Source organism: Triturus cristatus, chromosome 5_2, assembly GCF_964204655.1.
Source record: "Triturus cristatus chromosome 5_2, aTriCri1.1, whole genome shotgun sequence".
Taxonomy (NCBI): domain Eukaryota; kingdom Metazoa; phylum Chordata; class Amphibia; order Caudata; family Salamandridae; genus Triturus; species Triturus cristatus.
Genome location: NC_140588.1, coordinates 1076658867 through 1076674114, shown reverse-complemented (window position 1 = coordinate 1076674114; position 15248 = coordinate 1076658867). Strand labels below are relative to the sequence as shown.

The window sequence follows — 15248 nt, the reverse complement described above, 5'->3', positions numbered from 1 at the left end:
GCTTGGATCTCTCCGGACACTTCTCTTCTCCACGGCGGCAGCAGTTCTTTGCAGGCTTCCATTGGAATAGACTACGCGACCCGACACCAAAAGACACCTATGCACCCGGCTTCCCTGGGTGTGGTAACTCAAGTACTCCGGTATTATCGAGGGTGCTAGCCCTAGAACAGCTTATGTCCAAAAGGGTTCGGTCCTAGTTCGATTTGAAGTGTCCCTAATACTTAAAATTCCAACCGCGACATTCCCCATAGAAAGTAATAGGAACCCGCGGTTGTGTTTCCACTCTACATACGGCTCCCGTGGGTCCCCGACGTCCCTACCTTAGGTGGTTCCTTGGGGTCCCAGCGATTCTAGAGGTGATAGGCACCGTGCCTATCTCAGCCGTGGTTCTTATACCACTATTTTAGTATATGGTTTGGTACACCCCTAGGGCCCAAACGTGTATTTGTGCTTTTACTGATGCTTAAACACTTGTAACTGAAGTACTTCGAACTCCAGTCTCAGACTAAAGGGATGTGATTTATCTTAAATACATATATTTTGAATATATACCTGGTGTGGTTGTTTTCTCATTTGATCATTCAAGAGATTATAGACTGGTAAAACAAGCTGCTTTACATTCCTTCAAGACTTAGCCTGAAGGCTGCTCTCCATAGCTACCACTAGGATAGCTTTCAATAAAGGTTGTCTTTAACCTATCACCATAAGGGGTTGTTTGGACTGACACAAGGTGCCCACTAGAACTAGTGGACAGCATATATCAGGCCACCTTCTCACAGTGGGACCTCCAGGTGCTTTTGTTATAACCACCATGCACTGCCTTTTTAATCCGAAAAACTGGTGTTGAGGACTGGGCTGCCTTCTTCCAGAAACTTGACTCCTTTACACATTGAATAATCCATCACTTTTCCAGTGTTCTTTGCCCAGCCTCAGCCCTCAAGAAGAGGGATACATTGTTCGGACCATGCAAGGGCTTTAAGCTTTTAAGTTGATTGCATAAATTTTAAATATTAGGGACACTTCAAATCGAACTAGGACCGAACCCTTTTGGACATAAGCTGTTCTAGGGCTAGCACCCTCGAATACCGGAGTACTTGAGTTACCACACCCAGGGAAGCCGGGTGCATAGGTGTCTTTTGGTGTCGGGTCGCGTAGTCTATTCCAATGGAAGCCAGCAAAGAACTGCTGCCGCCGTGGAGAAGAGAAGTGTCCGGAGAGATCCAACCCTGGATCTAGGATGTAAAGAACCTGAAAGCAGAGGGGACAGAGTCTGGGTCACTTGCCAGTGACCTAGGGCAGGATGGACCAATGCCCACAGATGTCGGGTGCTTGAGGTGAGTTGTCGAGTGTCTTGACTTCAGCCAGGAGGCGTACCCAGAGCCTCGTCGCTCTAAGGCTCTGTCTTTGGTGCCTACTTCTGGGACAACTCTGTGCCTCCCTCCCTTGCCGGGACCCAGAGCGACCGCTGTCCAGCTTCTTGCATTTTGGAAAGCCCTCCATTCCATCTTTGGGCAGCCCAACTCCAGTGGACCCCCGAGGATCCAGGCCTTGATCTGGATCGATGTCTGTCGAACTTTCCTAGTGCCGATCCCGGCGACGATGCCACCGGCATCTGTTGTGCACCCGACTGACACCATCTCCTACCTCAACCTTATGGTGGATACGTTGATACTTCGGCTGATGTAGAATCCGACGCCTTGGGGGACTTTTGTTCCCAATTCATCCTTGGTGTTCCCTATGGCCCAGAAGGTGGTGATGAGGATTGGGAGGGATCACCTGACCCTGTCACAGACCAGCCCCCCCCCCCCCCCCCCCCCCCCCCCCCGAGAGCTTGGTGTTCAAGGCCTCTTCTTCCAAGGGCGCATTCCCTTCTGCTCCTCCAGACAGGGAATCCAAGAAGCTGGATCATATTGGAAAGCGCATATTCTCTTCCTCAACTTGGCACTGCGGTCTGTTAATACTGGGTGCCTCTTAGTCCGGTACTCCCATACCATCTGGGATACGGTCGCGCAGGTGCTGCCTCGGTGCCCGGAGGAGGCCCGGGCCGTTCTCTCCCAAGCAATGGCAGATGGGAGAGATGCAGCAAAATTCATGATTCACTGTGTACTGTATACTACCGACTCATTCGACAGAACGATTGCCACGTCAGTAGCCCTTCGGTTATACGCCTGGTTGAGGACGTCTGGCTCTTCGGGGATGTCCAGTCAACTTTGCTGCACATGCCCTTTGATGGCCGTCACCTTTTTGGCGACAAAGCAGACTCTGCGCTGGTGCGCTTTAAGTATTCTTGAGCTGCATCCAGATCCTTGGGCCATGCAGCGTCGTTCCGTCCTCCTCAGTCTGCTTTTTGCCCCTTTTGTGCCTACGGAAGGGACACCCCACCACATCGGGCCTAGTCCAGCCACTGGTTTACGCAAGCTGCCTATCCTCTGCGTGGCCGCGGACATGGGACTCAGCGACGGGGGTCTGGAAGCCGGCGGGCCAGTCTACCACTCCTACCCCCCTCCGCAGCAGCCTCCAAGCCTTCTTAGTCCAACTTTTCAGGGTCGCAAACTGCCAGTGAGCGGCCGGATTCTCCATCAACTCTTCCCCACTGGCAAACCATCACGTCGGACAGATGGGTTTTGCATATAGTCCGAAGGGGCTACTCCCTCCCTTTGAGATTACTCCTCCCTCCATGCCAATGTCTTTCGATGGCATGTCGGAGGATCATTTGTCGTTTTCCGCCAGGAAGTCTCAGCTCTCTTGGCCAAGGGAGCTATAGAGGGTTCCTATGCTAGACGTAGGTAGTGGTTTCCATTTCCACTACTTTCTGGTGCCCAAAAACTGAGGTTATGATTTTAGGTAAAGACCAAGACCTCTGGGGACCGAAACATTGGCCCACCAAAATGTGCTTGTTGCCCCAACCAGTATGTCAAGTTCGTAACCTGGGTATTCTCATTGACCATTATCTGTCAATGAAGCAACAAATCACAAAGGTAGCCACAACATGCTTTACCATTCTGAGATGGCTGAGAAAAATCTTACGGATGTTGCACCTCAGCGTGCAACGTACTGTGGTCCAGGCCTGATTACGTCTAGACTTGACTACGGTAACGTTCTATATTTGGACTCCAATAAAGCTACAATACGTAGGTTTCAGGTGGTGCAAAATGCAGCTGCCAGCCTGCTGTCCGGTACCCAGGATGGTGTCAGCCTCTGGCTCTCTTCGCAAATTACACTGGCTAAAAGTGGAAAACAGTGTTAAATTTAAGGCCTTGAGCTTTGTTTAAAATTAAATCCGGAACAGCCCCGCAATATTTGCAATCGCTAATTCAGTTGTTCACTCTTCGTCTTTTGCATTCTGCTGGACAATTTAAATTTGTTATCCCTAGAATCAAATTGACCAGGATGGGCAGTAGGTCCTTATCTTTCTTGGGCCCCACCCTGTGGAACTCTTCCTATTTCTATACGGGAGGAAACGGTCTTTAGTAGTTTCCGTAAACGAGTGAAGACCTGGTTCTTCAATCAGTAAATCTGACATTTCTTACTCCTACCTGCCAGCGCTGGTAAACCCCTTGGGGTAGCTGCGTGTCTTATAAATAAAATAACATAACCAGCAGTACAAAGGCCTGCGTCCTACTCTAGACCTCAGGGCCCTCAATCGCTTCCTTCAAAAGGAGAAGTTCAAAATGCTAACCTGGCTCAGGTCCTGTCTGCCCTCGACCCTGGAGACTGGATGGTGGCGCTGGACTTGCAGGGCACCTATTTTCACATCTCCGTCCTGCCAGCCCACAGACGCTACCTGTGGTTCACGGTAGGCCGCAAGCACTTTCAGTTCACCGTGCTCCCCTTTGGCCTTACCAGTGCCCCTTGGGTGTTCACCTAGGTGATGTTGGTGGTCGCAGCTCATCTGCGCAGATCAGGGGTTTGTCTTCCCCTATCTCGATGACTGGCTGTTGAAGGTGGGTTCGCCCCAGGCTGTTGTCTCCCACCTCCAGACTACGGCGGACCTCCTGCATTAGCTGGGGTTCACTCTCAACGTGCCAAAGTACCACACGACTCCGTCTGACGCTCCATTTCATCTGACCTGTTCTGGACACAGTGCCGCTTCGGGACTATCCTCCCGAGCAGCGAGTGTGAAAAATTTGGGCTATGATACCGATGTTTCAGCCTCTATCCCGGATTTCAGTGAGCATGACCCTGAGGCTGCTGTGCCTCATGGCCTCCTGCATCCTGCTGGTGGATCATTCCAGATGGGATATGCGGGCTCTGCAGTGGGACCTGAAGTTCCATTTTCCGCAGCATCATGGGAATCTTGACGACTATGTCCCGATCTCGGAGGGAACTGTGCAATAACTGCAGTACTGGCTTACGAACCAAGCTTGGGCCAAAGGCAGATCCCTCTCCTTTCCCCAACCAGATGTCACAGTAGTGATAGATGCATCACTCCTGGGATTGGGTGGCCATCTGGGAGAGGCGGAGATCAGATCCATCTGGTCTCTGGCAGAGTCCGGGCTCCATATCAACCTTCTGGAGCTCTGAGCGATACCCCTGGCACTGAAGGCATTCCTTCTCTCTCTAAAGGAGAAAGTGGTGCAGGTGTTCACGGACAGCACCACCGCCATGTGGTACTGCAACAAAGAGGGCGGGTTGGGGTCGCGGACCCTATGACAGAGGCTCTTCGTCTCTGGACATGGCTAGAACATCAGGGAATGACCCTGGTGGTTTAACACCTGGCAAGTTCTCTGAACGTCAGGGCGGACAAAGTCGGCCGCTAGTGCCTGGTAGATCACGAATGTCGTCTTCATTCAGAGGTGGTGCAGGGTCTCTTTTAGCGGTGGCGAGAGCTTTGATTAGATCTGTTCGCCACCAAAGAGAGCGTGCAATATCAGCAATTCTGCACGTTGGACTTTCCAAGGCGGCCCTCTATCTGCGACTTTTTGTTGCAAGTGGAACTGCAGCCTTCTGTACGCCTTTCCACCTGTACCACTTCTGCCCGAGTGCTGAAGATCAAGCGCATCAGAGTCCAAGTTATTCTTGTGGCTCCAGACTGGGCACGAAGAGTCTGGTACCCAGAGCTCCTGAGCATGGCTATCGATCCTACACTCAGACTGCCTCTTCGGGATAATCTTCTGTCGTAGGAGCAGGGGGAAGGTTCTTCACCCGAACCTGTCCAACCGTCGCCTCCTTGCCTGTAGACTAAGCAGCGACAGTTGACAGCTTTTGACCTTCCACCCGTAGTCTGAAATGTCATCTTGGGAGCCAGGCGTCGCTCCACTAAAACGGTATACGCCCATCAATGGAATAAGTTTATTGTATGGTGCACATCAAAGTCTGTGGATCCCGTTTCTGTCCTACTTTCAGAGGTCCTTTTGTATATACTTTCCTCGGCCCAGCAGGGCTCTACCCTGGGCCCTCTTAAGGGCCATCTTTCGGTCATATCTGCTTTCCTTCAGTTACCTGATCAGCCATCTTTGTTCAAGTCCCCTATTGTAAAAAGTTTCTTTAAGGGCACTACTCATCTTTCCTCCATCTCTCTTCAAAATGCCCAGTGGGACTTGAACCTTGTCTTGTCTTAACTTATGTGCGCTCCCTGCGAGCTTCTTCACAACTGTCCTCTAAGGCTCCTCACTCTGAAGACCACTTTCCTTGTTGCAATCACCTCTGCCCGCAGAGTGAGTGAGCTTCAAGCTCTTTCTTCCCTGCCCCCTTTTTTCTCTGTGCATCCGGACAAAGTGGTGCTTAGGAGGAGACCCTCGTTCCTTCCAAAAGTGGTTACACCTTTTCACATTGGACAAACCATTACTTTGCCCATATTTTTTTCCACCTCCGCACCCTTCCAAGGCGGAGGAGAGACTCCAGCATCTGGACCCTAAACGTGCGCTGTCCTTCTACCTTGACCACACAAAAGATTCCCGGGTGGATGACCAAGTCTTTGTAGGCTACGCGGGTGCCAAGAAAGGCCGTTGTGTTCAAAAGTGTACCATCTCTAGATGGGTTGGTATTTATATTAAAATCTGTTACGTTTTGGAGAAAAAAGGAACCTCCAGTGGGGCTCTGAGCTCATTCCACCAGAGCTACGGCTGCCACCACTGCTCTTGCATGTGGAGTTCCACTCCCTACATCTGTCGGGCAGCCACGTGGGCATCCTTGCACACGTTTACCAGACATTACTGCCTGGACAGCCAAGTCCAGAGGGACAGCGGTTTTGCCCGTTCGGTCCTCCAGAACTTTCTGGTGTGAACTTGGTTTGCAGATCCCTCCTCTGGGGTTGGTATTGCTGGGGCATCTATCCTAAGGTAAGGAATCTATAAGTCTCTTTCAGATGAACAAGTTACTTGCCTTCGGTAACGATGTATCTGTTAGAGACATATGTTGGTTATAGATTCCTTACTGCTCCACCCACCCTCCCCGCTTTGCAAACTGACTTCTAGGTACAGGGGCTTCTTTGCTGGCCCTAGTTTTAGTGGACCAGTGGTCGGTGTCTTGCATGGTGCTGCGCTTCTGGCATGGAAAGTCGTATCACAACTGTTAGCGTGCAGGGGTGGTGTCTAAATAGGCACGCAACATCCCGGCGAACACGACGATTGATGCAGAATTGACCTCTGCCACCTACCGGTGCGCAGGGGTATTGCTAAGAAAAAATTCTCGGGATCCAGTCTAATACCTGGGTGTAATTCTAAGGTAAGGAATCTAGAACTAACATGCGTCTCTTACAGATGTATCGTTACCGAAGGTAAGTAACTTGTTCTTTTCTGTTTCCCAAACTTTGGTCCTTCACCTTGTGCAAGTCTAGTTGAACCAGTCAATCGGCAGTTCCAGCTTTAACTCTTCCAGTCCTAGGCCTCAGAACTTGACACTATTGATGAGGAGGAGACTAGGACTGAGCCCGATTTGCTAATTCTGGGCAAAAAAGCTCCACAGTTCTGGCAAAATGCAAGCCTCAGTCAGCAGCACCTACTGTCTGAAGCGTCACCTGTTCACGTGTGTTTGGGGGGAGTCTTCAAACGCACCTGTGTGACCTACTTCTCAACTAACCGGAGGTATGGGATTGAACTGTTGCTGTGTAGACTTCAGTAGTAAATAGTGGCTGGGGGTAAGAGGGAGCGCATAAAACCCTGTACTAGAAATGTTTCGCTTTGGCTTTTTAGAAGGTAAAAGCTCTACATTTTCTCTTTACTAGCCCCTTTAACCAACCACACGTCTCTTCCAACTGCAGACGAGGTCACGTGTGGAGCATGCAACACCCCAAGTGAGCCTGCAAATGAGCAACAGCCAGCCCCCGGCATTGAGGAATGCACTCAGACAACGTATGAAAACTATTCCCCCTGTCACGTAAGTACAGTCATTGATATAGCTTCCTTTCTGGCACAGACATTTATGCCCCTTTATTGCTTCTATTCTAAAATGTTGGCGGGCTGTAGCTGTGACATGTATTCCTCTGTTATGTTGCTCTGGGTTTGAGACGTGCATTTCACTGTGTTTAGCAGCTACAGATCTGTGATGTGTACTCCTCTGACTCCGGGTGTGTGTTGTGTATTCCTGTGCTCTGTGGCTCCACATCTGTGACTAGTGTTCCTCTGTGCATCTCCAGGTCTTTAGCTCTGGATATGTGACTTGTGGTGGTCTGTGTGCTCTACAGCTGGGTCTGTGATGTGTATTTTTCTGTTGTTGGTGCTCTGAAGCTGTGACATGTATTCCCCTTTGCTCTCCAGGGCTTCAGGTCTGCAACCTGTCATCAGATCATCATCATTTAGTTCATTTATAGAGCTCTTGCCCCTAATCAATGTAAGGTTGGTGATGTTGGGCTTTGTGAAGAAGTTCCATGCCATTTGGAGGTCAGAAGGGTGCTCAGAAGGTGAACCATATACGGCAAAATTAAAAAGCTTTAGATCCTGTTCAGGAAAGCCTGTTGAATTAGGTTTCAGGGTTCCTAAAAAATGTGAGGAAATAACTTTTTGTATGGTCTGCCTCAAGTTTTTTGACTGCTAACCAGACCTCTATGTCCTAACCCTAGAATGTGTATGTCTAATTGGCTCATATCAGATTGGCATAGGCAACTTACTTGTAAACCCCTTTTTTGGGGGGCAATTTTTATATAGCGTGAACTAGACCTGATAAATCTGGTATCAGAGTGCTTTACATAGCACCAGTTTCGTTACACAAGGACACATTCATTTTTACTTGGGCACAGGGAGATTAAGTGATTTGCCCAGAATCACAGGATGTTGAGCGTCGTAGCCAAGACTAGAACCCGGTTTCCCAGCTTTGATGTCGACTGCTCTAGCCGCAAGGCTGCATCCTCCCCCCTTCAATTTGGTACCCAGGGCATGTAAGCTAGAGGGCAACTCCAGGGATTGTAGTACTCTTTATGCCACCTTGGACTTGGCCCACGTAAGACTTGTCTCCCAGTCTGCTATTGCAGACTGAGAAAGCAGATTTAAACTGCCAGCCCGACTTTTACCTTTAAAGCAAGAGCAAAGTCAAGCCTCCCTCTGCAACATGTGTATGTTTACCCCTAAACTGGGCTATAGAGCCCTACGTAGGATGAAGCTTTTTTCATGAGCAGAGCATGTAGCTCTTGTAGTTCTTGTAGGACAGTAGGGTCTGCTTCTTATGGTTACCCTCACTTTTTGCTGATGTATCACTGTTTTCAACTTAGATTGACTGGGGTCCTGCTATCCAGGACCCCAGTCTAGCTGCTTTCTCCTCTAAATTGATTGCATGTACTTTGAGTACCCCTTATGGCAGGCCTTATCAATCCTGAAGGCAGGGTGCTGACTTTTATGAGAGAGGGAGCCCATGCATGAGCAGAGAGAGCCCCTCTGCAGCCTTCGGAACCTATTTTCCGGGGTAGATTGTGATGCAGCCAACCATATATATTTAAGTGCATTATAACCTCGCAGTAAATGCTAACTTTAAAACCGCTGCTTAGAAACATGTCATGTTTGGTGTCAAACACCTTGGAATCATACCTCCACACCAGTAACTGGTGTGGATGTACGATTCCTCCCTTCTAGAACCACAACTGATGGCCACCGGGTGTGAGAAAGTGCCACCTTTCTTGCATGGTATGCCCCCACTTTTTGCTGAATTGCTGATGTACTTTGACTGAGTGTGCCCTGGGCTCCTATTAATCGGGTACCCATGGCCTATGTTTCTTCCCTAAAACTGTGTTGAAGCCTAAACCCAATTGGCATCTCTGGCCACATGTCAGCCCCTGGTAAATGGTACACTAGGTACCCAGGACCTTGTGACCAGAGAAGGCCCCTAAGGGCTGCAGCACTTATTGTGCCACACTTAGAGGCCCTGTACTCTGACACACACACACTGCCCTTGCAGGCTGAGTGTCTGGGTGCAGAACAAAACAGTCGACATGGCACACACCCCTCTGTGCTATGCCCAGAACACACACACTGCCCTGGCATACATCAGCCACCCCTCTAGCTGGGTGCCCTATGCCAGTGGTGTGGGTACCGGTGCATGAGCCCTGTGCCCCTACAGTACCCAGGTCCATTCTGGGCACTGTAAGTGCAGTGCTGCCATTAACAGAATATGGTGCTGGGAGATCAGCACTAACTCCACAGCACCATGATGGCAACACTGAAGACTGAGGAGTTTGATACCAAACTTCTCAGCACATTAAACCCGCACTGATGTCAGTGTGGGATTTAATGTACAATGTATGACAGAGGGCATCTTAGAGATGCCCCCTGAACCTAACCAACAATCCACGTCTTGTCTGAGGGGCTGCCTAGGCTGCCACACAGCCACACAGCAGACATGTTGCTGGACCCCTGGGTAGAGAGCCATCCGCTCTCCTGGGCCTGCAACAATGCACATCCTAGGCGAGGTGCTAGGTTTCCTCCCCCAGGATGGGCAGGGGAAGCTTCAAAGGCATGCCGCCTTTGTGAGCTTCTCCAGGCCACTTGCTGTACTCAGCAACTGGCCCCTACCGGTTCTGACCCCCCCACTCTGGCGGGAAGACTGCCCGGAAACCCCAAAGAAGGAAAGGGGGCGTGCCAGCCTCTGCCAGCCCCACCCCTCAGGTGGGGGAGGCGAGGTGAAGCACATCCCGGGCCCTCGTCATCTTGAAGATTGGAAGCCCTACCCAATCGGGACTAGGGTACTGCCCCCTGCCCACCCCAGGGAAGGGACCCATTGGTCCCTGCCCTTTACCTACCTGTAACACCCCTAAATTGAGTATTTAGGGGCACCCTGAACCTTCCTTCCTCAGATCCAGAATCTGAAACAAGAAAGATCAAGGAACCAGAAGACCTGCTGTGCAGCTGCTAAGAAGAGGAAGACACCAACTGCTTTCGCCCCAGCCCTACCGGCCTGTCGACCGTCTAACCTGCTCCTGCTAAACCCCGGCATCTCCAGTGGTCAGCAACCTCAAAAACCCCGGAGGACCTGACTGCCTTGTGACTCTAACTGGGACTCCAACTAGCAGTGGTACTGCTCAAAGCAAGTAACTGACCCCTGGCATCAGCCAGGGACCACGAACCCTGCGCACTCTGCACCCGCCAAGCCTGTGCCGGAGTGGAGAAAGACCACGAGGACATCCCCCGGCTAATGTGATCTTGAATCCAGCACCCAAGGACCCACCTCAACGCTCCTGACGACGCCTGCAGCCTCAGAACCAGGGACCACCCCCACCATGATCAACAGAGGGTAAGATTTCCCAACACCAAAAGGCACCCTGGCGCCCTGCGGCCCCCTGTGCCCAACTCTTGGGTGCCTACCTATCCTCCAACGACCCAACTTACCTCTCGAAGTGGTCTAACTTGGATTGGTGGTATAGACAATAGGATATAGGCACCGATAGGTAATTTCACTAAGTATTTGTAATGTAAAGTTCTGATGGTCCTGAAGGGTTTGAGAGAACCACCAGCCTCCCTAAGGTTTGTGGCCTAAGCAACAGGACAACATAATCTGCATACCCCAGCACACATGAATTCAATAAATGACAGTTTCAGATGTTATTCACATATAACAACAAATCAATCAGTTGATTCTTTCTTCTGTTAATTTTTCTTCAAGCTTTTAGTGAGTGAACTGTTCCCAAGCCAACACGAGGAGACCGGCGTGAGGAGCGAGTACGCGGATTGGCGACTCGACTTGGATTCGGGAGCATAGGATCTGAGCAACCGAAGAAATTTATAAATATGCCCAGCAGATTTTATTGAATTTTCACCTCACGCCACAGGATTAGTGTGGCCTGGAATTATTGCCGCATTGGAAACTGCAATTTAGTGAATCCCTTCAGCCGTGAACAAGTCGCATGTACAAACTTACTGAGGCGACGAAACACGTGTTGGCTTGGGAACAGTTCACTCACTAAAAGCTTGTAGACAAATTAAAAGAAGAAAGAATCCACTGATTGATTTGTTGTGTCATATGTGAATAACATCTGAAACTGCCATTTATTGAATTCACGTGTGCTGGGGAATGCTGATAGTTACCTCTCGAAGTGGTGGTCGCACCTGAAGAATCTTCGTCCCCGAGCTTGCAGCCTTAGTTCGTCCTTAAGCTTCTCCATTGAAATCCATTGAGCGCCCGACGGCTCAAAAGCACCCTGCACCCAGCCGCCCGAGTGCCCCTGGCTGTGCAACTTCTACTCTAACCTACTTCCCCATTTTCCCTGAGCAAGTGACCAGGAGCCCAGCTCTCACAGCCGCGTGGCCTAATAGCCAGCAGCCACCAGCCACAGGCCCCCTGCCTCCCATAGGATAACATTGGGCCTAACTCTCTGCCCCTGTGCCGCTGAGGGTGTAACAACTGTACTTACCTGACCCTGGGAGACCCCTGAGTCTATGCCCAGAACCTTAACTCTGCATGTCGAGTACTTACCCAAAAGCCGATAACTCACTTTTCTTCCATAGGGTAACATTGACTGGTTTCACATGGCATTTCTTCTGTGTCGAGTTTTGAAACTTTAAAATATTCATCTAAAATCAACCAAATTACGAAAACGAATTTACTCCCCTGTTATCAGGAGAGATCCCACTGCTGGATCTTGGTGCCCAGCACTGCCCCTGAAAAGTAATTACAACCGTACTTACCTATAACTTGATTGTCCTCCATAGGATAACATTGCCTCGTTTTTGCCAGAAATTCTTCTAAGTGTTGATTTTGCAAACTTGCAAATATTCGTTAAATTGCCTGTATAACAAAAACACATTCTTTCAACTGTTTACAGGAGATGTCCCAGTGCTGGATCCAGGATCCAACACTGAGTTAGAAAAAGTAACAATAACCCCACTTACCTGCTAAGTGAATTTCCTCATTGGATAACATTGGTGATTCTTTGTGAAAAAGTTTCGAAGTGTCAACTTTTAAAATACATTAATATTCCTTAAAAATTACAACTGTAACCAAAATGTTTTTACTCAACTGTTTACAGGAGATGTCCCAGGACTAAATCTAGGATCCAGTCCTGTGGTAAGAAAAGTAATTCAAAAAGTAATCAATTGCATTTAACTAGAAATTCCCATTGAGCTCAATGTTATGTTGTGTTTGAAATTGTGTTGCCTGTTGCAACAACTGTATCTATTGCATTCAAAAGTCTATTGCCTATTGGAAAGTATTTATCTAGAGCATCTCATTCTGAGAAAGTATATTTTGATACCTACTGTTGATTCTAAAATAAAACCACTATATATTTTTATACAAAACCATTGGCCTAGACTTCAGTTCTTGAGTGTGTGAAACCATTTGCTGACTGTGTGTACAACAAATGCTTTACACTGTCCTCTGATACTGCCTTACTGCTCGACCAAGCTACCACTTTAGAGAGTAAGGTTATATCTAACTTCAGCCTCTGCCAAACCTCTGGGGACTGTGGACTCTGTGCACACTGTACCTATTTGGGAACAGTGTATACAGAGCCACTTTCTTACACCGGGCTACTTTCTTGACCTGGGCATCACAAAATAGATGCTGCCAGCCACAGACATGAGTCTGCCCTCCTGTTGCTGAGCCAAGCTCTAGAAGATCTGACAATAGGTTTTCTGTCACAAGGAGGTGTGACCACCTCCCAGACAGAATTTAGTGTATTGGGGCTGGGTGGGTGCACTCAGAGTGCCAGAAAGGCTGCAATGGGGGCATATCTGGTGTCCCTGTGTATAGTCCAGCTCAAACCGGTTGCAGGAGCCATTTGCTCCTGCTCTGGCACGAAACTAGACAAAGGACATGGGTGTAGCCACCCCTCTGTCATGACCCTCCCATAGGTGGGTCCCCAGAGTTTGTCCCACCCCTTCCTTGGGTATAAAGTAGGAACCACTGACTACAGGACTTTAGATTTTACCTGGACTAAACTCTGCTACAGAAACCAAGTACTTTGACGATCTACACTACGCTGGATGATTGAAGAATCTCCCTTGGAGTAAAGTAGTTACTCCCCTGCAGCAGCAGGCACCTAAACTCACCTGACCGGTTTGCATCTCTCGAGCTCCTGAGGACTCCGAAGATTTCTGCAACACAGGAGGTGGGTTCCCGAGGTCTCTAAGGTCGATCTGCTCTCTCAGCAATTCTGAGACCATTATCCCTTGTGGGGACCGTGCAACCCAAACCCCTGTGCACCGTGTACTTTTGCAGCAGCATATGCTTTTCTACGATCCCTGAGGCTGTGCTTTGGGCTACTTGTAGTCCTGACCCCGAACAGTATGTCCACCAAAGATTTCCGGCCTACACGCCATGAGTGTTTTGTGGGCTGGTATTTCGTGATTCAGCTCGAGGTCCCTTCACGATCCCTGGTCTTATGGCCTGTGGGTCCCTGTGAAGGTAACTTTGACTTTCCGTGGGCTTTCCTGGTTGCTCCAGACGTGCCCTGACTCTCCATAGCTTGGAGAGTCCTCAGGACCTTGCTGGCCCTCACCAAAGTTGATTTCCTCTGCCTGCGTGGGTTGCGGTTGCCAAGACTTGTTGGTGTTCGACCCAAACACTGACCCCCCCTCCCCCCCCCCCCCCCCCCCCCCCCCCTCCTCCATCACTCGACATCTTTCGTGGGACAGCTCACCTCTGGACTTTGGTCGTCGCGGACGTCTCCTGGTCTCCGTGGCTGCAGTGTCGTGCATTGCATCATCTCACCTGAAGCACCCGACATCGGTGGCCATTAGTCTATCGTACCCCTGGTCACCCTGAAGTGACCCTGACTCTGTCCCCTCTGCTTTCAGGTTCTTCTCACCTCGGAGCCAGGCTTGGATTCCACTGGACACTTCATCTTGCCGGCAGCTGCACTTTTTCGCATTGCTCCATTGACCACGACGAGGGTTTCCGACACCACTTGACCCCTATGCACCCGGTTCCTCTGGGATAGGTAGCACTGGTATCTCGGTACTCTCAAGGGTGCTGGCCTACAAACCTTTTATGTTTGAAAGGGTTTGCTTAAAGGTTTCTCCGAAGTGTCCTTAATCTTTAAAATTCCAACCGCGACTATCCCATAGGATTGTACGGAGCTCGCGCCTGTGTTCACACACTGCACCCGTCCTCCGTAGGTCCCCTGTGTCACTACATTGGGTGGTTCCTTGGGGTCCCAGTGATTCTACGTGCTCTAGGCACGGTCTAGTTAAGTCATGGTTGTTATACCACTTTCTTGGTATATGGTTCGGTCTCCCCCTGGAGCCCGCTGTGTATTGTGCTATTTACTGTTGTTCTAGTGATTTAATATTGTGTGCTTTGTGCTCTGAAGGTTAGAGTGTAAAGTAATAAATACATATATTTTATATATCTCTTGTGTGGTTCTCCTTTCATTTGGTCATTCAGGAGGTTCTGTTCTGGTAAACAAAGCTGCTTTACATTCCTTCAAGACTTAGCCTGAAGGCTGCTCTCCATAGCTACCCCTAGGATAGCTTTCAATAAAGGTTGTCTTTAACCTAATCATCAATAAGGGTCGTTTGGACTGATACAAGGTGCCCACTTTAATTAGTGGACAGCATATACCAGGCCACCTTCTTGCAGTTCTCATGTTCTGGTATTTAAAACACAAAACTGTTTTTACGTTGGAAAGACTTGGTCGCCCCATTGGTGAGTACAGAGGTACATGTTGACCCTTTAGATGGGATACTCCAAGGTATAAAACATTTTGTTACATTAAGCCCAACTTGATTCTCAAGTCTAAATTAATGCAGCATGTGCCTTGTGCAACTTTTGTAAAGCTGTCACTTTGTTGCCTTGAACTCTCCTGTTCTGAGATAGCTTTCTGCTCTCTTGGGTAGAAGTGCCATCTACTCTCAGGAAAGGAAGCAACAGAAGCCTGCACGGAA

The 15248-nt window shown here is 49.4% G+C and overlaps 1 protein-coding gene across 7 annotated transcripts in view; it reads left to right on the top strand.

Annotated features, from left to right (window-relative positions):
• The window catches only part of LOC146829696 (uncharacterized), a 462485-nt gene that overhangs the window by 335109 nt on the left and 112128 nt on the right, over nucleotides 1–15248 (top strand). For 6 of the 7 annotated variants that reach the window (XM_085608408.1, XM_085608401.1, XM_085608402.1 and 3 more), the window contains one exon: nucleotides 7166–7317. In XM_085608408.1, coding sequence (XP_085464534.1) covers nucleotides 7166–7317 — 152 coding nt within the window. The remainder of the gene's footprint in view (nucleotides 1–7165; nucleotides 7318–15248) is intronic. The other variant, XM_085608407.1, reaches the window with a different exon arrangement.